This window comes from Eubalaena glacialis, chromosome 18 (assembly GCF_028564815.1).
Source record: "Eubalaena glacialis isolate mEubGla1 chromosome 18, mEubGla1.1.hap2.+ XY, whole genome shotgun sequence".
NCBI lineage: Eukaryota > Metazoa > Chordata > Mammalia > Artiodactyla > Balaenidae > Eubalaena > Eubalaena glacialis.
In genome coordinates, this window is record NC_083733.1 from 13,231,771 (window position 1) to 13,256,686 (window position 24,916).

At 36.8% G+C, this 24,916-nt stretch overlaps 1 protein-coding gene across 2 annotated transcripts in view; it reads left to right on the plus strand.

The window, feature by feature from the left end:
- The window catches only part of GLG1 (golgi glycoprotein 1), a 154,213-nt gene that overhangs the window by 98,608 nt on the left and 30,689 nt on the right, over positions 1 to 24,916 (plus strand). For both annotated transcript variants that reach the window (XM_061174354.1, XM_061174355.1), the window contains exons 3-10: positions 4,923 to 5,009; positions 8,841 to 9,056; positions 13,990 to 14,193; positions 15,096 to 15,167; positions 16,113 to 16,296; positions 18,588 to 18,802; positions 22,597 to 22,718; positions 24,218 to 24,319. In XM_061174354.1, coding sequence (XP_061030337.1) covers positions 4,923 to 5,009; positions 8,841 to 9,056; positions 13,990 to 14,193; positions 15,096 to 15,167; positions 16,113 to 16,296; positions 18,588 to 18,802; positions 22,597 to 22,718; positions 24,218 to 24,319 — 1,202 coding nt within the window. The remainder of the gene's footprint in view (positions 1 to 4,922; positions 5,010 to 8,840; positions 9,057 to 13,989; positions 14,194 to 15,095; positions 15,168 to 16,112; positions 16,297 to 18,587; positions 18,803 to 22,596; positions 22,719 to 24,217; positions 24,320 to 24,916) is intronic.

Here is a 24,916-nt window from a genome sequence, read left to right on the forward strand (position 1 = left end):
TCCAAGAGGAATGTCTCACCTGAGAGATCACTTGAAGCATTTGAACATTTTGAGAGATTTGCTTTTCCAGTGAAAAGATGGGGGATTAATTAGTAATGGGCATATCGAAAATAGGCTTATGAAATAAATGACTGTTAACTATATGACAAACTAAAAATTGAAAGAAATATAATATTCTATATGGCTCATTATATATAGTATTTTTACATAATCAATAACATAAATACTGAGTATCTAATGACATTATGATTTAACTATATTGGGAGGATTGGGATCAGGAAGAGGGTATAAGAGTTCATTCCTTACCTTCTATAGTATAAAGCTATTATACAGTATCTAAAGCTAACAGGTCAAGAAATAGCAATTTAAGTAGCTTAAAAGTATGGAGGTAATTACCATAAGAAAAAGCTAAAAGAATTGTCTCTGGGTAATGGGTAGGACTTTAGAAAGGGACTTTGTGGGGGACTGCTTGTTTGTTTAGATTGACTACCTTTGACTATTTAACTAAACAGACAGCTTTGATTTAAAATATTTTAAGGATGAATGGAAGAGTAAGTAGATTAAATAAACTTAGACTATACTTTCAAGGAGCTTGACTGTGAAGGAAGAATTTTCCTTCATAAGTCAGACAGAGAAAGACAAATATCATATGATATTGCTTATATGTGGAATCTTAAAAAAAGGGTACAAATGAACTTACCTACAAGAAAGAAATAGAGTTACAGATGTAGAAAACAAACTTCTGGTTACCAGGGGGTAAGGCAGGGGAGAGGGATAGATTGGAATATTGGGATTGACATATACACACTACTATATATAAAATAGATAACTAATAAGGACCTACTGTATAGCTCAGGGAACTCTGCTCAATTCTCTGTAATGGCCTATATGGGAAAAGAATCTAAAAAAGAGTAGATATATGTATATGTATAACAGATTCACTTTGTTCTGCACCTGAAACTAACACAACACTGTAAGTCAACTATACTCCAGTAAAAATAAAAATTAAAAAAAAGAATTTTCCTTCACTCCCCACACCCAAATCTTGTCATTATTCTAAATAAATATCTCAAATATATCCCATCTTCTCCCATCCAAAAACTCTTGCCTTTTAACTGGCCTACTAACCCCCTCAGTGTAGCCCTTCTCTATACAACCAGAGTTCATCTTTTGAGTTCTCTGATTAAAATTATCCATTAGCCTCTCATTTCCTTTAAGATAAAATCCAGATTCTTTCATATGAGCTATAATACTCAGTGTGATCTAACACCCTTTCTCCCCTGATCTTTCATACCCTCAACTCCAGCCATTCTGAACTATGGGATTCCCAGAAGTTATCATTATTCTTTCTGTCCTTTCTACCCTTGCAGTCCTAGAACCCCAGTCTTCCTCAGTTCATCTGACAAAATTCCTTCTTACTCCTGGCCCAGTATAACTTGACCACTACCAGCCTCACCTATCTCTCCTCTACAATCACTGTGATATGTTCTTTCCTTGTATTCCCATAATATCTTCTGCATGCTTCTGTTACCACATTTATCACACTGCGTTTTTATTGCTTATTTTCTTCCCAGTCTGACTCTTCCTTCTTTTGTTTCCTGTGGTGGAGCTTCTTGAGTACTGAGACAGTGGCTTTTTTTTTTTTTTTTTACTTCCAGCTTTCTCAACTTTGTCGCCTAACACGATACTCAGATTATAGTAGTTACTCAGTACATATTTGGGGGAGGGAGATGGGTGCGTAGATGGATTCAAAGATGAGACTCTTAAATTTAAGGAAATTGAAGCTGAAATACATCATGCTAACCAATAGTATTTATTGTCAAATTGCAGTTATTTTTCTTAGTTGATTATAGCCGCTCAGAGGAAAGGACACTTATCAAATATGCTGTAAATAATCAGCTCTCAGTAATCAAGTGTAATGTGTGTTTATCTGTTTTCTAGAGGAAAATGTACTTGTGGCAACCTATGTTGAATTCCCTTTTTACCTATATTCCTGAAAGAGAATAATAATGCATTAATAAGTCATATTAAAAGTGAAAGACCAGAAAGTAGATTAATGGTTGCAAAGGATGGGAGTAGGGAGGATGGGGAGTGGTAGAACAGGCATGGGGTTTGTGCTGGGGCGATGAGAAGGTTCTTGAATTAGAAGGTGGTGATGGTTGTGCACCCTTGTGAGTACAGTTGACCCGCGAACGACACAGGTTTGAGCTGCACGGATCCACTTATACACAGGTTTTTTTTCAGTAGTAAATACTGCAGTACTGCAGGAATCTGAGCATGGGGAACTGTGGATACAGAGGGCCCCCTATAAATTATACTCAGATTTTCAACTTCACAGAGGGTTGGTGCCCCTAATGTGGCCGTTGTTCAAGTGTCAACCATATACTAAAAAAACACTGAATTGTACACTTTAAAATCGTGAATTTTATGGTATGTGAATTATAACTGAAAACGTGAAAAAAAGACGAGAGGTAGAATATTTAGCATTAGACAATAGTATCATAGTTATCTGGGAGGAGTCCTGTTCGTAAGGAAATTTACACCTATTATCAGAACAAATAAGGCTCCAAATTAAAAGTTAAAGACATTCAAAAGATCTAAATGATTATCTAAATGGTTTTTGTCAGAAAATCTGTTTCTAGCCCAATCATAGGACATCTGAGTTTGCATTAGATAAAGTAAGGAAATACTCTGTGGTTTGTATTTATTTTTTTTGACATTTGTTGCTGTTCACTCCAACTCTAAGTACCAGACAACTTTTTTCTTTCTTGCATTTTCTCTTTCTTTCTTTCTTTCTCTTCCTTTCTTTTTCTTTTTTTTTTTTTTACATGGAAGAAATGGCATTGGGTCAGCTGCAAGTCACTCAATAAGGAGGACATTTTTAATCTGTCTTTGGTTTGATATACATATAGAATCAGAATGTGTTGCTTTAATTTTAAAATATAACATTTAATTACCATGTAGTACTGACTTAGATAGATGGTAGTAGATAGATAAATAGTAAAATGTATTTGTCCAGTTCTAACCACATCTTTTGAATCATGGGATCTACTTCTGAGGAGCCAGGAGGCCTAAGATGCCTTCAGTTAGAACTAAGCTTCTCCTGATTATCTATTCTCAGTTTGGCCTTATATGTACTATTGGTTGAACTTATCATGGTATAGATTTGTTCTTTTGGTGATCTTTTCAATAAATATTCATCAATGCCTATGTGTTGCATGCACTCTTCTAGGCACTGGGCATATAGTAGTAAACAAGGCAAAGGTCCCATCCTCTTAAAACTTTCATTATAGATAGTAGCCAGATTCTTACCCCTTTTTCTAAAAACTCACTTATTGATGATAGTTGGGCAATTAGAGTTTTTTACTGCTTTTCTTTGTTTTTTGTTTTTGAGGATGGAGGAGAAGAAATCCTACTCATCCTTTTTATTTTATATCTTCACAAAATCTTCTTCAGCACTCTTATGCGGAATTTACTGCCTGTTTCTGTGTTGTTCCTAATGCACTTTATATTAGCTTCTGTTCTACTTCTAAAAAGCAAATCCGGTCATGTCACTCCCTTATTTCCCTTTTAGTGACTCCCCATTACTCTTGGGTTAAAGTTCAGACATGACTTACAAGGGCTTTATGATCTGGTCCTGGCCTGTGTCTCCAGAGTCAATCCTCCATTGGACTTTCAGTTCGTCTAACATGCCCTGCTTCCCATTCCAATGAGCTTCCACGCATGCTGCTTTATTTACTTAAAACAGTCTTCTTACCCTTTTTAATATGGCTAACTGCTACTAATTTTTCAGATTTCATCGTAGGTAGTACTTTCTCTGGTAAACCTTCCCTGACCAAACCCCTTGGTGCAGTGTGGGGTACTCCTCCCCTGTACAGCTGTGGCACCTTGTGATGCCATTAACCAAATACACATTACCTGCTATTACCATAGCCACCACTGGACAGTGTTTGTCTTTCTCCTCCTGTTTTAACCCCCAGTTCCTAACACAGTGTGTGCTCAAACATTTGCTTCTGTTTCCTGTAATAACCTATGAAGCCCTTGAGATTAGACTGTGTGTGGTACATCATAAGAAGTGCTAAGCAGATGTTTGAATGAATCAGTGAATGAGTGATTGTATTCTTTAGTCTTGGAGTGCAGCCGTCTGAAAGAAAGGCTTGTGAACTGCCCCTCCACCCCCCAAACCTCTTCATGTTCTACGTCATACAAAGCTCCTACTCTGTCTCTCCATCTGAGCAGAGTTTAAGAGCTCATTTTTGCTACTTTTCAGAACTTGAATCATGTATTGAAATTTTTTAACTGAAGCTGCAAAAATAAAGTAATATTCAGCCCTCACCCATGAATAGTAATGGCTTTAGAGATTTCATAGCTTAAGACATGTTAAAACAGTTGTGTAAAATAGACCTTATCGTGTATATGTCAAGTTGAGGGTTTTAGAGGAATAAAGAAAGATGTGTCAGGAAACTAGACTCTGGACAACAACTCCTTCATAAAAATGATGTGTGAAAAGCACTGTTGATTGTGAAATCTGCAACTAAACCTACCAATTCTTGAGCTTCTGGGTTAGACTTTTTGATTTAAGAATTTTGCATATACAACCTATTTATATTTTCTCTGAAACCCTTGTCAGGAATTTTCATTTTAATTTTTTTCCTGACTTAAAAAAAAATTTGTCCTTAAGTAAAAATAGAGAAAAGTGTATGTCCAAATGGTAGTGTTTTATTTTGTCTGCACATTTTTTCCTTTTATCTGTAAATACAGTGACATTTTATCTTTTTGTTCGTTAACTGAAGTGTGAATATGTTTTATCTGACTCTGTATAATGAAATTTTATCATTTATAGTAACCATTGATGTTAAATTTCATACTATTCTAACTGGAGTTTTTCTGTTTTTTTTGTTTTGTTTCTCTCTTATACCTAGTTGTTATGGAATTATAAGCTGAACCTAACTACAGATCCCAAATTTGAATCTGTGGCCAGAGAGGTTTGCAAGTCTACCATATCAGAGGTAGGTTGTGAAAGAAAGAATTTTGTGGATATTTAATGACTTAGAAGCAAAAATTATATCTGTTGACCAGACCAGTCATTAAGGGAGGAATGACTAATTCAGTTACTTTACTTTTCTTGGAATTAACATATGTCTTGGCTCAGAGATAGGCTAAAGGGGTGTAATTAGACTTCTTTTTCTTAACGTTCACCTACACTTACAGTAAGATGCTGTTGATTCAGACAAGTTGGAAATCAGGCTCTTTTTGTCCCCAAACGGAGAATACAATCACTTCTGTCATCAGTCAGTGCTCTCACACATTGTACAATCTGCTTATGACTGAGGCGTATCAGAATGGTTTCCCCAGGAGGCTGATAAACATTCCTAAGTGTTTTGGCTATGCACTTGGACCAGTTGAACCACAGGGCATATGCTTCAAATAATAGGAATTAGCATTAAAAGGGTTTGTAAAAAGATTGTATATATTGTTATAAATGGATATTGAGTATAAAAACAAAAATAAAAATAATTACTAAAAATGTATAACATTATATGGATGCTAATTGGTGATATTTTTCAATCATTTCTCTTGGCTCAGTGTAAATATCAAATAATATTAGTGAAAATTGTGGTATTGGAATTTTTATTTTAATTTATTTTATTTTTTAGAATTAGTGATAGAAATTCCATGAAGCTGGGGATTTCTTCATACTGAAAGAATCACAAAGAAAATAGTTGCTATTTTTTTACCTCAAAGTTAATAATCACAGATCTTGCATCATATAGATTTGTCCCCAAACTACCCTATTGATGACTTAATTCAGGACCATTTTCTCCTGAGGTCTTAAGGAAGACTCTACTCCAACCAGATAAGTCCTCAGCTTGTGTTCCTAACTTTCGTCATTATGGGATCTTGTGGAACCTGTTTTATTCCTCAAACTTTCTACTACTGAATCAGATATGCGTTATTCTTTTAAAGCAGTGACCCTTCTTCATATGCATTGGGGCTTCAGAATAGAATAGCTTATTCTAAAACATTGATCTTCAGCTTCTAGGTTCAGTATTATGCACCTCAAACTCCCTATGTGACTCGTGTACATACCAGTTTGAGTGCCATGTGGAAATTTAGCTCATAGAATATGCAGATTCATCAGAATAATCTCCCCCTTTGCTGGTTTTATCCATCTATATTTATAAAATGAAACTGGCTTCCTTGTAATGTATATGTTATGTTATGGCCCTCTTGTAACCTTTTGGGGTGTTGTGGTTTTATACAAGATTAATGTAACAGGGACACTTCTCCCTCCCTAGAGGGAGATTATACTGGAATCAAGAAAATTAAATATCAGGAAGAACATAGTTGCCAACAAAACATTTTATTCTGCATCTCCCTCTTCTTTCTTAATTTTGGAATCCTTCCAAGGAGGAAAACAACATCATAAGAATATTGAAGACTGCCAACCAAACTTTTTATTTACTCTCCATGATTGAGTCAAATATTGCTTGCTTTTCTCCTGCCTCATGTCAAAAATAGAGTGACTACAGCATTTTATAATGGCACCTTAAGAATCTGCTCCCCAGCCACTTCAGAGTTTACACCCATTCATAAATATGTTGACGATTTAATGCTGTTTTTTGCTGTTAATCTTAGAAATTTCTTTTATTGTATTAAACTTCTCTCCAATAGAGTGGTTGAAGAAAAGCATACACTTTTAATTCAAACACTACATCTGGTTGTAATTGGTGGTGAACAAATAGGTGTTTCAGTAAAATCTCAGGCGATTGAAGCTAAATATACATTTAATTTCTTATCGAGGCTCCAATTCACAATGTCTCTTGGTCTTTCTTCAGAGTTTTAAACCATTGATTGCCCAGTATTAGAGCCTATATGAATACTTCTACTTCATTGTTTTAAAACCCAGGTGTCTGCCACTAGTCCTGTGTTTTTTATGCAGGGTTTTTCCAGTGGTTGAATTATAAATGCTGAGATTTTCAAGCAGCTATTTCTCCTTTCACTTTTGAAACTTACCTCTGTTTTGCTTTTAAAAAATCACAAACAAACAAACAAAAAACCCTTTTCTTGGAAATACATTCACGGCCCTCTCTCTAGGCATCACCCAAAAAAAAAGCTCAAGGTTAAGCTGAAAACATTGCATTCAGCTTGTTGACCGTTGAAGATCTCTGCTGCCTCTTGAAGCCAGTGTGAGGCTATTTAAATTTCCAGGTTTGCTTCTTTAAAAGTAAACACAATTTCCTCTCTTGAACTGAGTCTTTGACTTGCTCTGGATTTAATCCTGGGGTCAGACATGAAGAGACCCACCAGCCCATAGGACAATTAGTATGTGGTATGTCCTTCACCTAGCACCTTTTGGAAAAGGAGATTGTATTTGTCTTATTAAGTGTACATGTTTACCATAGGTGGTGTAATAGTAGAGAATGGTCTCCATTGGTTTCAAAAAAACCAGTAAAATATTCCCTTCTCATTTATATTGGAAACAGACATTTACATTTGGCTCCTTCCTCTTGTCAAAACTGCCATTTTTGTTTGTTTTTTTTTTAATTGCTCCAAATGCAACAGGCTTTTTCTAAACAACCTCCTCTGCTTTATAATTCAAGTTTAAAACCCTGTAAGTAGATTTCACTTTTTTATGCCTGAATTTCAACATTTTGGGGCTATTTTCCTTCATTAGCGCTTGTGATTTTATGTGTACTTTGCAGGAACACTACCCATATGGAGTCACGCTGTGCTTGACCCACTAGATCATACGTCTAAACCACCCAAATTAGACTTGCAATGGCTTTCCCCTTCCCAAACTTCTTGCCAGACTGCACTGAACATCATTTTTTTTTAAATAAATTTTTTTATTTATTATTTATTTTTGGCTGCATTGGGTCTTTGTTGCTGCGCGCGGGCTTTCTCTAGTTGCGGCGAGTGGGAGCTACTCTTTGTTGCGGTGCGCGGGCTTCTCATTGCGGTGGCTTCTCTTGTTGTGGAGCACGAGCTCTAGGCGCGCGGGCTTCAGTAGTTGTGGTTTGCGGGCTCTGGAGCGCAGGCTCGGTAGTTGTGGCGCACGGGCTTAGTTGCTCTGCGGCATGTGGGATCTTCCTGGACCAGGGCTGGAACGCATGTTCCCTGCATTGGCAGGCAGATTCTTAACCACTGCGCCACCAGGGAAGTCCCTAAACATCATATTTAAACATATTTCTGTTCTAGACCACAGTGTTAAAGCTGGGATTCTGCTAGGTTCAAAACATATGTCCAAATCCATAGTTAATTCAGAACACATTAATGTCATGTCAAGAGGTAATAGTATGCCTTCCTCCCTCCCTCCCCTTGGTCATTAGGTTTACCTAACATTAATAGTTTGCTGTGTAGCTTGGCTTGGGATATGCAACTAGAGTTTAGTTCTGCACCTGTTTTTCAGACCTGTTCCTTAGACTAATCTTCACACTGTCCATTGTGTTCTTTGCATGGATAAAGGGACTTCTCAGTAGAATCATTATAAAAAGAGCTGTCAAAAGCTCTTTTCAATAAATACATTTTAATAAATTTTCTCAACAAAGCTGAAAATTTTTAAAAAGCTCTTTTTACTCCATTTAAACATGGGTTCTACCTAAGCATTTGTATATGTATGTATTTTCGTGCAAAGCATATTAATCAGGTGTTTCCTAGAAGGTGCAACGATCTGAGTAGGCATGGCACACTATTTTCTTTAAAACACAAGCATTTCTAAGTGTTTTCCTTTTTCTCCCCCGGAAGAAGAAACAAGAAAATATCATTCTCTCTTTTGTAAAAGTTGTTTGGTAAGAGAATAGAATACTTGTGTAAAACAGCCACTTTCCTTTGAGCAGATCAAAGAGTGTGCTGATGAACCAGTTGGAAAAGGTTACTTGGTTTCCTGCTTGGTGGATCACCGCGGCAACATCACTGAGTACCAGTGTCACCAGTACATCACCAAGATGACAGCCATCATTTTCAGTGATTACCGTCTAATCTGTGGCTTCATGGATGACTGTAAAAATGACATCAACATTCTGAAATGTGGGAGCATTCGGCTTGGAGAAAAGGTATCTACTACACTGCCTTCACCAAAGGGGTCTTACAGACTCGATGGATGAAAAGCTTTGTATGACTGGCATGGAAAAAATTTAGGGCTGGAGGTAGACTTAAAGTTGAGGTCCAGACAGCCCCAATATCTAAGGCTAGTTGGCCTGTGGGTACACTTCATCTGTTTGTAACAAAATGTTTCAATGCTGTATGGGGGAGTAGAGGAATTAATATCTGCTAAGATTAGTGTTAGCTTCAAAATGCAAAACCAGCTGCTGGTTACCTATAAGGTTCCTCTAGAAAAGTATTCTGTAGTCCTGTGGGAAAAGTAGTTGGATTAGGAGAGACTCAAGTTCTCTAACCTTTCTTTGCATATACCTCACTGTTGCCATAAAAAAAAATTACTTAGTAAGCACACCAGTATAAAAGAAGATAACGTATATAAAAATTAGAAAAATTTAAAATATGGAAGATACTTTTAGCTTCTCAGAAGAAAGCTACTCTGTAAATGTGATATATGTTATGTTCATCTCAGGAGAACTAGTTTTAGTAAAGGCAGGAAAGAAAATAACTACCTAGCTTCTTCTTCCTTAATTATATCTGATCTTATTTTTGTCCTTAGTGGTCTGTCGTCCAGAGGGTCACAATGGAGGTTCAGCCAGGTTTATGCTGAATTTGTTTGCTTAGCAAAAATGAAAGAACTCCTGAGAAGTAGCAGATGCCAGTGGGAGAGGTAGTCTGAGACCTGTGTGTGGCGTCAGCTGTTAATTGCCGCTGCTCATTCATCTGCTGTTTAGGAAGTACGAGAGAAAGCAAAATCCGTTTGTGCCTTTGCCCTCTGTTTGTTCAGAGCACTGTGACTTGCAGGCTTCCATCCCCGACTGGGGGGCGTGGTGGTAGAATTCTGGAACTGCACACACCAGTTCAAATGAAGGTTTGAGTGCTGGTTATCGTCTGGCTGTCACCAGATACCCTTTGCTTCATACCAGCACAGGGCTCGCCCTTTCACAGGGAACCTCTGAGTCGCTCTGGCATACAGCTTTCAGGCAGCTAACGAAAGGCCAGTTTTAATAAAGAAGGGTGATTCTTCACTTTCCCAGCACACTGTAGAAATGGCACAAAAGCATTTAAGTCACCCTGATAATTCAGGAAGCGCCTCTGACTTTATTTAGGGTGTTGAGGGTTATATCCAGTTCCAAACCTCACTCTTAAAAATCTTCATATAAGTGTTACAGACACACTTTTCAGGAATCAATGATGACACATTTTCATTTTTGTGGTTAGTGATCCGTGCTGTAGAGCAGACCATTATAATTCACCTCTCTTTGTAGTAGTTCTTCCCTGTTGCCCACCAAGATAATCGCTGGTTAGCTTCCCACTAGCAATCTGAATTGTCAGTGTAAAACCTGCTTTCAGCTGCGTGTACAAGTTACTAAGTCTGCACTGACTTGAACCATGGCAGAATATAATAGTGCCAGAGCCCAAAGATGTGATAGTGAGGATTGATTTTTCAGCTTAGTTAAAATAACAAAAATGCTTCTGTGGACCATCCAAATGCACATTTTTGTCATTTTCATCTTTGGCTGTACCTGCCAGTTAGATGAATTTCTTTTTACTCCAGACCCCCACCCTAGCACCCTAGAATGACTCATGCCTGCACTTCTGAAAAAGCATGTTCCTTTGTATGTAATCCACCCTATTGCTACAGCCAAGTTTAAAAACGATAGCAGTCTGTCCTCAGCCCTTCTTTGCCTTTTCCTAACTATAGTTTCCTTCTCTGAAGCCAAGTTATTTAGTTTTGAAAATTATCCTGAGAATTTATAAAGTCAGCTTCTGACCACAGAAGAGAACGCACTCATCAGTTTTAAATTTGTTGCCCTGAGGCTTGCAAACTCCTCTGTGACTAGCTTTGAACTCACCTCCAGAGGTCAGAGGAGAGGCGTCATGGTTAATCTGTTTATACCCTGCCTCTGTATGAACATATAAATGTCATAATTTCAGAACTATAATGATTTTTTTCAGAATGTTAATATATGTAAATTTTTAGACCAAAGACTATATATTTAATAAAACCTTTAGAATTTTATAAATAAATATTTTTAAAATGAAAAGGCAGATCTCCAAAAGTAAATGTAAATAATTTATATCATTTGAAGAGAAAGCAGAATGTGGCATCCAGTACAGGAACTTAGTTGCGGACAAGTGCCCCACATTATTACTACTTTTATACTTTTCACACACTAGTGTTATCATTTTATCCTTTTCTGCTTTTAACCAACTACTTTGAATAGTTCAGACATTCTTTTTCTCTCTTTACCTATAGAGGTAGATCACAGAAGACATTACAAATGTTGAAATGGAGGATGGTTAATAGCAGAGATGAAAACTGAGTTCTTGCCCACCTTTTTGTGATTAGTGTTATCCTTCTCTGGTCTTTCAAAAAAATTTTTAAAAAGGACAAGGTGTATGGAGAAGAAAAAATATTACCTATTGAACTGCTAAAAACTGATCGGGAGGGACACTAGTAATAGTTTTAAGACAGACATTTGTCTCACCACAATAGAATTTTAAAAATTCATTGTAAGTCCGTTTACAGTATCATTTGTTATTCATATGTAAAGCCTGCATATTAATAACTTTTTAAAACCTAACTCTAAGTAATTTCATTTTCTTGTAGGTAATGTGCTGCTATACAGTCCCTTGCTTTCATTCATATTCAGTAATAACCCTACAGTCTTCTTTGTCAAATATTTGCATACATTTCAGTTGTATAACTCAAATGGGCTGAACTGAAAAGCTCAGAGACTCTGGGAAACTGAGAAGAATTCCTGAAATATCTTTATTAGAAAAAATTATCTAAAGTTATGATAAATGAAAACATCTAATGGAGGTGATGTTATGGCACAATACTAATATGTGGTGCTACAATTGCTATAATTAAAATTACATCTCAGATTCCTTAGAGGGTCTCAAACCATGGTGCTGGTGCATTTAAACAGTTGTAAACCCTAAGTATACAGGGAAACACTTAGACTCATTACAGGGAAATCATTTCTTTACCCTATGATGTCAGAACTAAAGGGTAAGTCTAAATCGTGAGTTGGCTATCGTGCTATTATTTTCAACCTCTTTTATATGATTACGACCTAATTGCTAGCAACCTCTCAGTAAGTTATTATGAGCTACTAAAATTTGGTATAGGACATTATTTCATTAACACAAAGTCATGTTTATAATAATCTCTTGTAAACTGTAAATAGTAAGTGACTGATATGTTTCCAAATCTTTGTTATCACAGGTTTGTTTTTCCTTTGGGAAGTGGAAATGGGTAGGGCTCTTCTAAGTGGGCCAAAGTCAGACAAATTTTAGTGTCACTCATAAATTAGGAAGAAAAAATCAGCCTTACTCTGAATTTCTGGGGTTTGTGTCCACTCTTCTCTCTGTCCTTAATCTTTTTGTCACTTGTCCTTCAGAGTTTTTTCTCCCTTCAGAATTACTCTCTAAAAAAACTTTTTGCTCATCTCAGGCTTCTAAGCATTGGATGGAATCATAAAGCTAGTGAGAAAGTTTGAGGTACAGATAGAAAATAGGAAGGCACGAGAATCTGCTAGTATAGTGTGCTTCCTGATCTTTTTTGGATCAGAAAACCTTTTGAAATTTAATGAAAGCTATGAACTCTCCTCAGGAAAAATATACAAAACCCACATACAAACTGTAGGAGTTTCATAGCACTCCAAGGTCTAAAAAAATAAATGGTGGACTGTTAGCTAGGTGCCTTATGTTCTGCAGCTTGGACGAGTTGATAAAGTCCTCTAGGCCTCTGTTTACTCAGCTGCACAATAGGTATCACAGCTCGTAGCCCCTTTTCACAGGTATATTAGGAGAGAACATGAAAATTTTCATGAAAATACTTGGAAATGAATGTGCTGTGGAACAAACCCTATTACAACAAAATGGAAAAAAACTATATACATTTTTTGTTGAATTGAAATTTTAGTAAAATTGATGTTTCCCTACCTAGTTTTAGGAGTCTTATATACAGATGATTTCATAAACATGGTATTTTACTATAACAAGATTTTATATACACACGTGTGTGTGTGTGTCAGTAAAATGATAACACTGAATTTTCTGCTGCTTTGGTTTGGCATATTTATGGATATACCTCTCAAGTTTTTGAAGCATATCTTCTGAATATAGAATATTAGGACTCTTGAATAGAAAATGTTTAGGGGAAATTTTTCATATTTTGAACGAATGAGTGCTTGTGGTTGCTATGGGGTAGATGCAATGTACAATTAAAGATAATTGGATGGTTTTAGGAAAGCTCTCAAAAGCAGTTTGTATAAATGGTGGTAATCTTCTTAAATCATATTAAGATAAATCCAGAACATCAAAGTGAACATTACACTAAAGATTGGGGTCTTTGCGGACAGTATAAAATAGAAAAAAGAGAAAGAAGGTCTCTATAACATGCTTTCTCAATGAATTTTGAGGTTTGTTGTTATTTTTTAAACTTGACTAAAGCGCTATTATTTGAGAAATACCTAGCCCTTAGAGGTAAATTAACAGATATTTCTGCAGTGTTCTATCAATATTGACATGAACTATGATCACTACATTGGGCTGATGTAATTTCTTTAAAATTTTCTGACATTTTAAACTCTGAAAAGTCAGGTTCTTGTCTCTAGTGCAAACTAAACTGACTTAAATTTCCCAGGATCTGTATTTTCATTTATAGCTTGCAACTATTACATTCTTACCAAAGATTATCGAGGGCATTTTCTGTACCTTCCACAATGTGGTTGGTTCTCACCCTATTTCTCAATAGAACATTGATAAACTATTGTGTGTTGAGTTGGTGTTTTCGGTTTTTTGTTTTTAACCAAATGATGTTTATTTGATGCTCATGGTGGTGAGAGTTTTTAAATGTTAGTATCCTTGCTGTTTTAGGATGCACATTCACAGGGTGAGGTGGTATCATGCTTGGAGAAAGGCCTGGTGAAGGAAGCAGAAGAAAGAGATCCCAAGATTCAAGTCTCTGAACTCTGCAAGAAAGCCATTCTCCGGGTGGCTGAGCTGTCCTCAGATGACTTTCACTTAGACCGGCATTTATATTTTGCCTGCCGAGATGATCGGGAACGTTTTTGTGAAAATGTGAGTCAGCTCAGAAACTGTTCTTCTTTGCTTCCTTTTCTTCCTAAATATTTTTTTATACTCAATTCCAAAATTAAACCAACACAAGCTGTCACATGTAGAAAAGTCACTGAAATGGAAGGTGGAGTTGGTCCCAGGATAACAGAAAGTTATCTGGGTACTGGATACGGCTGCTCAGCCTTGAGGTAACATCTAGTTAACACTTGGCTTCGAACAGTCTCCATACGTTGTTTTTTCTACTCTATCTCACTTCTCAATTTCAGTTCTTGGAAATCTGTTTTATATATAGGAATCCTATCTTACCAGGGAATCCCATTTCACACATATTCCATGGCTAAAACTTGGCCATATTACGTATTTATATTTAACTAGTTTTGGCTAAGACGAAGGAAGCAGCAGGTGGCTAACTTTTAAAACCAAATCCTTGGTTACTACCTGTGTACCCTATAGAACAACTTTCCAACCCTTTAGGCAGAAATAATCTCCATCTTTACCACAAAGGACTGAGCGTGACTTGTGTACACTCCTACTCTGCCTGCTGTTTTGAATTAATAGCTTTAACTATCAGAACCACTGATCAGAGCCAATGCTGGAGTTTTATTGACTCTAGCATAAAGTTGTAAGAAGAGAGACTCATTGACGCTTCTCTTGGTTTCCTAATTAACAGTATGTCTGGGAACACATGACAGTGTATTCAAATACCATGGGAAATTTTTTTTCATCTTTACTGCAATCATTATTTTCTTTCAAAGGCTACTAAATTTTATAAATGACTGAGCCATGTGTTCAAAGGTAGTCATCATTATAATAATTTAACAAAGTTCTTTATAAGATTGTGGATACTGCCCAGCATAACTACTTAGCTAGTGATGATGATGATGATGTTATATTCCATCTTACAGACACAAGCTGGTGAAGGCAGAGTATATAAGTGCCTCTTTAACCATAAATTTGAAGAATCCATGAGTGAAAAAGTAAGTATTACTTTGAAACAAACCAGCATGTTATTCATTTTCTTAAAAGCTTTCTCAAATCCTCTCAAACAATATTCTTATAAACTCATACCAAAATATAAAATACTGATACAACTTGTCCTTTTCGGAGGTAAGATACTTGGCTTTTAGCAGGAAACCAAAGCATATTTCACTTAAACCAAAAAAATTAAGCTTCTTGTGATATCTGGACTTTGGGAAGCCAATGGGGAATCAATTTGGGGAGTAAAATCAGAGAATTTTATATCAGAATTACACTGAAGCCATCCCTATGTACTCAAGAAGTTTAGACTAACCAAACCAATATGCTTCATAGATAATTAGCAATTTAATTTTTCAGCAACTGTCTCATCAAGCTTTCTCGTTACTGTTAGTTCTCTGTCCCTGGATGAATGCAAGAATCTTTCATGACTTTTGAAAGTCGTTATTTTTGGCTTTGCTATCCTGTCACTTACTTTCCTGTACAGCTGAAGAAATGTTCCTCATTTCACTTCCTTAAATCATTTAATATTGAATAATTATACTTAAAAAGTATAGAATGGAGCTTCCAGAGTGTTATGTCAGTTGCCACTTTCATTCTGGTGAAATTTACTTTAGGGATATTGTTGAAGAGGAAAAGAATACTTTGTCAAGTTAATGTATTAGAATCTACCAAATATTTATGTGTTCTGGACAGTTGCTATTGTTGCAACAATCAGCAATTCACCATAGAATTCCAGGCTTTCCTGCTCATATACCCCTACTTCTTGCTACACTAGTTCAGCACACTTGTGCTCAATTTTAACCAAACTTAAACATAGACATTTTGGTAACTACTACAGTTGTTTACTGTACTTGGCCATGAGCCTCTGCTTGTCTTAGAGGTACATGTGAACGGCTCAGCCTCCTGAGCGGTCTCACAACTCCCTTGCTGCCCTCTTTCCTCAGTGTCGAGAAGCACTAACAACCCGCCAAAAGCTGATTGCCCAGGATTATAAAGTCAGTTATTCATTGGCCAAATCCTGTAAGAGTGACTTGAAGAAATACCGGTGCAACGTGGAAAACCTTCCTCGGTCCCGGGAAGCCAGGCTCTCCTACCTTCTGATGTGTCTGGAGTCAGCTGTGCATAGAGGTAAGAGTTAATTTCTTTTTATCTTTTTCACTCCTTTTTGGTTCGTTTCCTCCTATGTGGGCTCTTTTGAGTACACTTGCACCTTGTGACTCAGGAGCCTTTCTTTGTAAGCAGAACTCTAGGCTTGGTATCCCTAAGTCTTATTGAAGCCCCTTCCTCTTAACTCAACAGCCCTAAATTTTGTTTTTCTTTACATCCCAGCTTTTTTTAAGTAAGGTATATTTCTCAAATCCAATTTAAAGTTTTTAAAATGCATGTCACACAGCAATTTTAGGAGAGTCAGGGAAGCATAATGATTTAGCATATGAGCTTTGGGTCAGAGAGACGTGACTTCAAATGATGCCTCTATCATCAAACTAACTGCCTGGGGACCATTATTTATGTTTCTTAATCTCTCCAAACCTCATTTTTCTTATCTATAAAACAAAAATTATTACCTGTGTTGAGGAGTTCCTGTGAGGATCGAGTGAGGTTTTTTGGCATAGCACGTAACATATGCTAAGTGATGAGTACTGTTATTATTCCAACAGTGTTGATATAAAGACATTAAACAGTGAAAGAAGGAAGCATTACCTTATAAGGTCAGACTCAGGGTCTGTTCAGTCCAAAAGTCAATCCCTGATAAAGGAACTAAGAAGGATGTATAAAAGGTCAGGGTCATTCAGAAAGAACATTTCTTAACATGGACTGTAGGATGTAAAAATGAAATTCCTAGCTGTCGAATGAATGATGCTAGGACAATTGGCTAGTGATTAAAAAGTTAAGTGGAAAAAGATCAGTTGTTAAATAAAACTCAGAACTTTTTGTTGAATTTTTTTCTCATATCTGGGTAGTGAAAGACTCCTAAGCTTAAAAGCAATGGAATAGCAACCAGAGACCATGCATGTTTGGTATTCATGCAAACAAAGGACATTTTGGAGGAAATTGGAGAATTTTGATTATGGTCTGGGTGTTTGATGAAATTTTCTTGAAATGTAAAGGTGGAGATTGTTGACTACTAAAAGCATATTATAAAACAGTATGCATAACATCTAATTTTGGTATTTAAAAAATAGAGAGTTAATCTCCTTAAACTGCAAATTAACAGGAAACACAAAAAGACTCAGCAAATAAATGGCCAAAGGATATGAACAGATAATTCATAGAAGTTATACAGATTTTTAATACTAAAAAGTCTGACCATGTGAGTGTTAGTAGGATGTGAAAGCACTGGAACTACACTACTGATGGGAATTTTAAATTGCTACTTCGGAAAATAGTTGGCCAGTTTCTTAAAAAGTTCCACATACATCTACCTTATGACCCAGCCGTGTAAATCCTAGGTTACCCAAGATATATGAAAGCATATATCCATATAAACTCTTGTGTATGAATGCTCATAACAGCTTATTTGTAATAGCCCAAAACTGGAAATAACCCAAATGTCCATCAGCAGTTTAAGGGATAAACGAATTGTAGTATAGCCACAAAATGGAATAATATTACTTAGCAGTAAAAAGGAATGCACTGTTGATTTGTGACTGAATCTCAAAAAATCTGAAAGAAGTCAGACAAAAAAAAAAAGAGTCCATAGCATATCATTCCATTTATATGAACTTCTGAAAAATGCAAACTAGTAAAATAATCTGTAGTCACAGAAAGCAGATCAGTGGTTGACTGGGCATGGGGTAAGTGGGTAGAGAGGAAAGGAAAGGAGGGATTCTAAAGGAACACGTGGAAGCTTTTGGAGTTGATGGTTATATGTTCGATATCCTGCTTGTGGTGATGGTTTCATTGATGCATACATATGTCAGACTTATCCAATTGTATGTTTTAAAAGTGTAGTTTATTATATGTCAGTTATACCTCAGCAAAGCTGTTTGTTTTTTTTTAATTTCATAAGTTTTCCCAGATGGCATTGACAGCTCAAAGAAGAGTTGGGGAGCTGTAGTGAGTATTTGAAGTGAAGATTTTTCCGCAAGCTTAAAGGGTGTAAGCCAGTAGGGATTTTCCTGGCTTTCATTTTTACCCCAGTAGTTATCTTATTGATAAGACTTCTGTTGGCAAAACATATGCATTACTAGTTCAGTAGTATAAAATTCTGTATAAGGCAGAACACTGACAAGGTAAACCCTAGTCTTTGGAGTATTAAACTCATTTTATGCTGATAAAGCTTTTGCTAAATTCTCTGCTTTTCAGTCTAGATAATAGTGTGACTGGTATATTCTAGGGGAAAACTTGTACTTTTAATATGTGGTAATATCTGATCCTGTAGCTCACCATCCATAATGTTGTGACTTAAATCCTAACAGGGCGGCAAGTGAGCAGTGAGTGCCAGGGCGAAATGTTAGATTACCGCCGCATGTTGATGGAAGACTTTTCTTTGAGCCCTGAGATCATCCTGAGCTGTCGGGGGGAGATTGAACACCACTGTTCCGGATTGCATCGAAAAGGGCGAACCCTGCATTGTCTGATGAAAGTAGTTCGGGGGGAGAAAGGGAACCTTGGAATGAACTGCCAGCAAGCGGTAAGGACAGATTTTCCACTGCCATTTTTAATGTTACATTTTATCAGCCGAGGAGCCTCTTCCTGACACTGTCCCAGCTTATTTATCTGGATCATTTGTGACATCACAGTGAACCTTAGGTATTAAGAACTAGACACAAAATATTGTTTCTTCAGGCGTATCAGAGTAAAAACGTGGAATTTGCTGCAGAGCAGAAGTCTGAGCTCATAATAAATAGAAAAAGCTATACAGTAAACTTAAAGAAATAGATGAAATGCATTGTTTACTGGAGTGTTTAAAGAAGAGGTATCTGGCTAGATTGTATTTACTAAGGCAAACCAGGTTCTGGTAAATTAGAAAAGATCTTCCAGCAAAAGAGAATGTGCCTCTCGCACCACGTTTGATTGAGTTGAGGCTGAAAGAGAGCTGAAATGAATTGAAACTTTCTAAGATTCTCTTCGTACTACTGATATGCAGCATGGCATGAATTCCTGGCCTGAAGGATCAAGAAAGCATGTCGTTTTCAAAATCCCACCATCTTTTCTTGTTCTACAAGGGCAGCTGTGCATGGGAGGGTCTGTCTTTCTCTACCGCCAAACTCTACAGTCAGTTGTGTAAAGATAGTTGGAAAAAATTAGCGTGCTTTGCTTGAGAAGATAAAGTTGTTCTTGATCCAAGGTTCATAAACAGTTGAGTAACTATAGATCAGGTACATAATATAATTTAACAAAATATTATAATAGATAGAGTGCATCTGTTTCATTACCATTATCCATGTTTATTGCTTTTTACCGAATAAGAGTCTTTGAGCAATTTACAATACGAAATGTAACAGTGGCATCCTGTACAATGAATTCTGTGGTTTCCTGTACATTCCTTTAGGAAGCACAGAAGATAGAGTTTAGCCTTATACTCTAAATTAGAAGGTTGAGGTTCTCTCCTAAGTGAAACTTTAGAAAACTGCAATTCATTAGTCTCTTGTTTTTGTTGTTGGCATTCTTTATTAAAAACTGAATATTTTAATTGAATTTGATTTTCCTGCTAATCAGGTAAAATCAGAATTTTACAGTCTGAAACACAAAATTTCCATAGAATTTTGACGTGGAGTAAAATTTCATCTTAGCTTCTATTACTCACCCTGACCCGAGTGGACAGTAACGTACACATCCCGTAGTGGGAAAACTAGACAAATGTCACCTCTTCTCCAGAACGCCAAGCCTAGCTAGAAGGAAGACTTCTGGATGTAGTTCCTCAGGAGCAGTCTTTGCTGGTGATTGTCCTGGGAAACTTCTGTGACAATGTGTGTGCCTGGGCCCCAGACCAAGAACACATCAAGACATTTCATCCTTAATGCAGCATGCAAAGGGGAGGGTGGTGGTCAGGAATAAACTTATATTTTTACTGAGGCTACACTTTGTACTAAGGTGTACAGAAAAAAGAAATTAGTTTGATTTTACTTGGAAGCATCTAGTTTACCTCCAGGGCTTTTTGAAATTTAGCTTGTTGAGAGAGAAATAAATAGCACCCAGCTCATGCTTTGTGCCCAAAAGAAAAGTGCTTCCAAACCTAGAGGTTAGCCTCAAAAGGTAAAATACGTGGTTTTGTCCACATTAAGTTTAGCTAAGTGGGCAAGAAACACTTCATTTTGTTTTTCACGGACCTGTGGTCTTTAGCCTTTGCTCACAAAAATTGAAGATAGGTGATCCAAAGGGAGAAAGTTTTCCTTAGTCTTCTACTTCATTATCCATCCTCAGTCAAATGGAGGAATGTTTTGTGATAATTTGCTTTTCAAAGTTTCTTTCCTTGATACAGTAGACTTCCATATTGGTCTGTGGTTGACCATTAATTTTCCCTTGTTCTCTGCTTGGTGGTGCTTTGATTTAGTGATCTCTCAACAAATAGTAAAGCGAATAAATAGTGAAGCATAAGAATAATTATTATCTTAATGAGTATATACTCTTCCAAATACACTGTGATCATGAACTTAAATTCTTTTCAGTTATGGCTGAACAAATCTGGGCCCAGTCTCTCCTAGGCTAAGGAGACTGCCTTAGAGCAGTCTCTAGACTAATTTTTTGGAAGCATTTTCTCACGTTTTCCTAAGCAATCGGGGCAGGAATAGATGTATAATCATGTAATAGTTCACGTACTTAGTGTTTATTTCCCACACCGCTGTCACTGGATTCCAGAGTAGCAGTGATCCCTTGAGCCTTTAACCTCCTAGAGTCTGTAGGGCATTCATTGTCTTCTTTTAGAACCTGCAGTCTGGTACATGCACGGAGAATTCTCAAAGTTTGCCTGTCAGTCATGGATATTTAACTGATAAGTTCTTAGAGAAACTTCCAGACTCCCATGATGCTTATAATGTCCCTCAGAAAAAGAAGTAAATATTTTGGTCTTTGTCAGCAAATTAAAATTGGTAGTCATTTGACAGTAGTAGTAAGCTTCCTACTAACTAACCACTGCATTTTGAAGCTTCCCCAAATTGCGCCAAGAATTGGTATAAATAAGTTCCATCCCAGAATATTAGATATCTTTCATACTTCTCTCATCTTGATTGTTGACTTCTTTTAGGAGAGACAGAATTGGGATTTTCTTTTGATCTTTGTTCTCTAATCAAGTATGTGATGGGGTCAGTGCTTTCATATGAGCCTCTATAGGATTGTAGGTCAAATGTATGAGGATCAGAGAAGGCTCCTACAGAGGCTAAATCAATGACACAAAAAGGGCTCCAATTCTTTAACTTGGAACAAAAGGAACCCCAACCAGAAGGACCGTAGTTTTCAAATTTGCTTTGTGTTATTTAAGATTCCCACCCCAAACACCATCTGCTACCCATCTGTACTAATAACGATCTTTTACATCTGTAAAATGCTTTGCAGCTTACACAACCTTCTATATATTATTCTTCCTTATAATTCTTTGCAGTTAAAGAAACTGGAACTTAGAGGTTAATCAGCTTGCCTTTGTTCTCAAAGCTAGTATCTGGCAGAGACAGAACTATTAATAGAACTCAGGTTTTCTCATCCTTAATTTAGAGCTTTTTCATCTGTGCCCCGACTGCTTTCTCCTCAGACAGGAAAAAATAATCTGAGGCACATCTTCTCATGCTTTCACTTTATTCTATGACAGAGTGTGGAGCAAGCAAAAGTAAATGTTAAAGAATATATCCTCATTTTCAACTGCATAATGACAAGTATTTTTCTGTATTACTTGTAATGAACAAGCTCTGGTTTATCTCTTGGTTATATAAAAAATAGTTGAGGAAAAATAGGAAATTGTAAGTAATATTATATTCTTGGTTTTTGTAATTGGTATTTCTTGCAACTGAAGTCTCACATCTCTTTTTAATAAAGCAGAGTATACTTGTTTTATGCCATTGTCTTTGCAGCAAAATTCAAATTCTAGATTTTTAAGACCAAATTAGATCTCTAACTGGAAATGTCTTCTGTTTACTCTTCTCCACTCAACTCTGGCTTGGCACTGAGTGTCAGATTTAGTAATTTGATTAACAGATGTGAGGAAAGAGGCAGCTTTTATATTGTAAGGTCCTCTTGTTTTGCACACATCCAGGGATGGTTCAGACAAGTAGGCAAGCTATACCTACAACGAGTTAAACAGAAAAACTTGCAAAGTAGAGGAACTAGTTGGAAAGTATTTGACAAGAGCTGTTGAGCTTGGCCAGTGACAATTGTAGTACCTTGTTAAGAGTACATTGTGATATACCAGACTGAGAACTGATTGAAGACATGACATTGCTCATCCTAGATGTATAAGTGACTTTCTTTCTTCCTTCTTAATTTTTTTTAATCCAGCTTCAAACACTGATTCAGGAGACTGACCCTGGTGCAGATTACCGCATTGATAGAGCTTTGAATGAAGCTTGTGAATCTGTAATACAGACAGCCTGCAAACACATAAGATCCGGAGACCCGATGTAGGTTATCTTATTTGTGGTATTGTATTGTATTTGGCAGTGCAGCCTGGGGAATATATCCCCAAATGACTTTCCGACGGTTTAACAACTTAACTGAAATTTTGTTAAGCAGGAACACATACCAGCTTTTGTTAAAACTAGTATTGGGATTGAGACTTGGGTTCTGCCTCATCCATGATGTAGAGAACCTAGACCTAGCATCGTGATGATGTTTGTTGACAGTGACTGAGCATATACAGTCCTAGACATTAGGTCACTGAATAATCCTACTTAATGGTCAAATAAAAACCAGCGAGAAGAACTCTCAGGATAAAATGAAACATGTTTTGGCTCTGTACTTTTCATCCTATTTGTATATTGTCTCATATACATTGGCAACTTGATAATTATTAGAGAGTAATTAATTATAATTGAAATAAAACACAAAATGTGGTGGTTGGAGGGGGTAATCATGGACAAAATGAACTCTGAAGTTATATCCAAGATCTAGGAAAGCTGTAAAATGCTATAATAAAGCATTTGAGTCTCATGTATTGGTTTTATTCCATATGATGTGCAAACAGCTCTTAAAACCAGGTTGCAAGTAAGAACAGGTTTTCCATTCTGCAAAAATCTTTATAGCCTGCAGCCGGCAGTACCCAACTGTGTGAAACAAATGCAGTCGATGTTTCTCATCATTCTGCTGTGCATATACTCCAGCTGTTCATGCTGTGGTAGGAGGCTAAAAAAAAGGTCTTCTTCCTTGAAGCTCTTTGTATGGTTGGTGGAGGTAGACAAACACTCTTAAGACTGATTAAGACTATTTACCAATATGAAAATAACTGTGTCAACTATTAAGGGGGCAGGGGAGAGGGAGGAAGGAGGGAACTGCTACAGATTAAATAGATTTGAGATACTGTTAATTAAATGCAGGTTATGGACCTTTTCTGGGTCCTACTTTGAACAAACATGTGAAAAGGCATGAGATAATTGGAAAAATTTGAAAGCTGACAGGATATTTCATGATATTAAGGATTTTTAGATTAATTTCTTTAGTGGCTAATGGTATTATGTTTTCATATTATAGAGAAACATGCTGAAGTATAATATCTACAAATGAAATGATGGAGTATCTGGGATTTATTTCAAAATATTAGCAAGGCGGGTTTAGGGTTAAAACAAACTTGGCCATAGGTTGATAAAGCTATGGGAAGGGAAGATGGATATTATATGATTCTCTACTTTTGTATGGTTGGAAGTTTCTCATAATAAATGGTTAAATATAAAGCAGCTGCACACAGCTCTTGTGTAAGCTGAGTCCTAAGTGCTAAGTGGCTCTGAAGTTGATAGAAGGCATGAGCACTGTTAGGTTGAGTGCTTCTCAGGAAAGTAAGTCCCTGATTGCACTAGGAAAATAGCTAAATGGCTTTTTCTACAGACCAAGCAATACTGGTGTGAGAGTTCTGAATCCATTGTCACAACTTTCTCTAGTTACAATTTCACCCCTGTTTTATGCCCAGGATCCTCTCGTGCCTGATGGAACATTTATACACAGAAAAAATGGTGGAAGATTGTGAACACCGTCTCTTAGAGCTGCAATATTTCATCTCCCGTGATTGGAAGTGAGTATTTTGTTTTGTTTGGTTTGGGGTTTTTTTTGGCCACGCGGCATGTGAGATCCTAGTTCCCTGACCAGGGATCGAACCTGTGCCCCCTGCATTGGAAGCACAGAGTCTTAAGCACTGGAAGTGAGTATTTCGAAGCCATGGTAAAGGTAAGCCTCAGCCTGTTCTCCTGTATAGTCACTATCCCTTGTATTTTTAAAAAATAATCCGTAGTAATTTGTTTTTGTTAAGTTGTGGGATAGCTGACACTCTGATCTCCAGAAAAACCTCTTTCTTGCTTTCAGAACAGTATCTAAAAGCAGAGACAGCCCCTGCAGGTCTATTCCCAAGTGTCCCCAGTAACTGCTACATTGAAAGTCAGCATCAAGTGTTTCTGATACCACAAACGTCTATCTAGAAAGAACTTGGGCAGCTGTGGGGCAGCGGAAGCATCTTCAGATATGTCTCTTATAGTGATTTTTATTTTTATTGATTTGTCCTGGGTATGGGAGTTTGCTTTATTTCTTTTACTATTCAAAGTTATTGAATTTATTCTGTCTTAAGAAGCTCTTCTCAATAAATGACAACTTGATTCTCTTCTCATCCTGTTAGCCA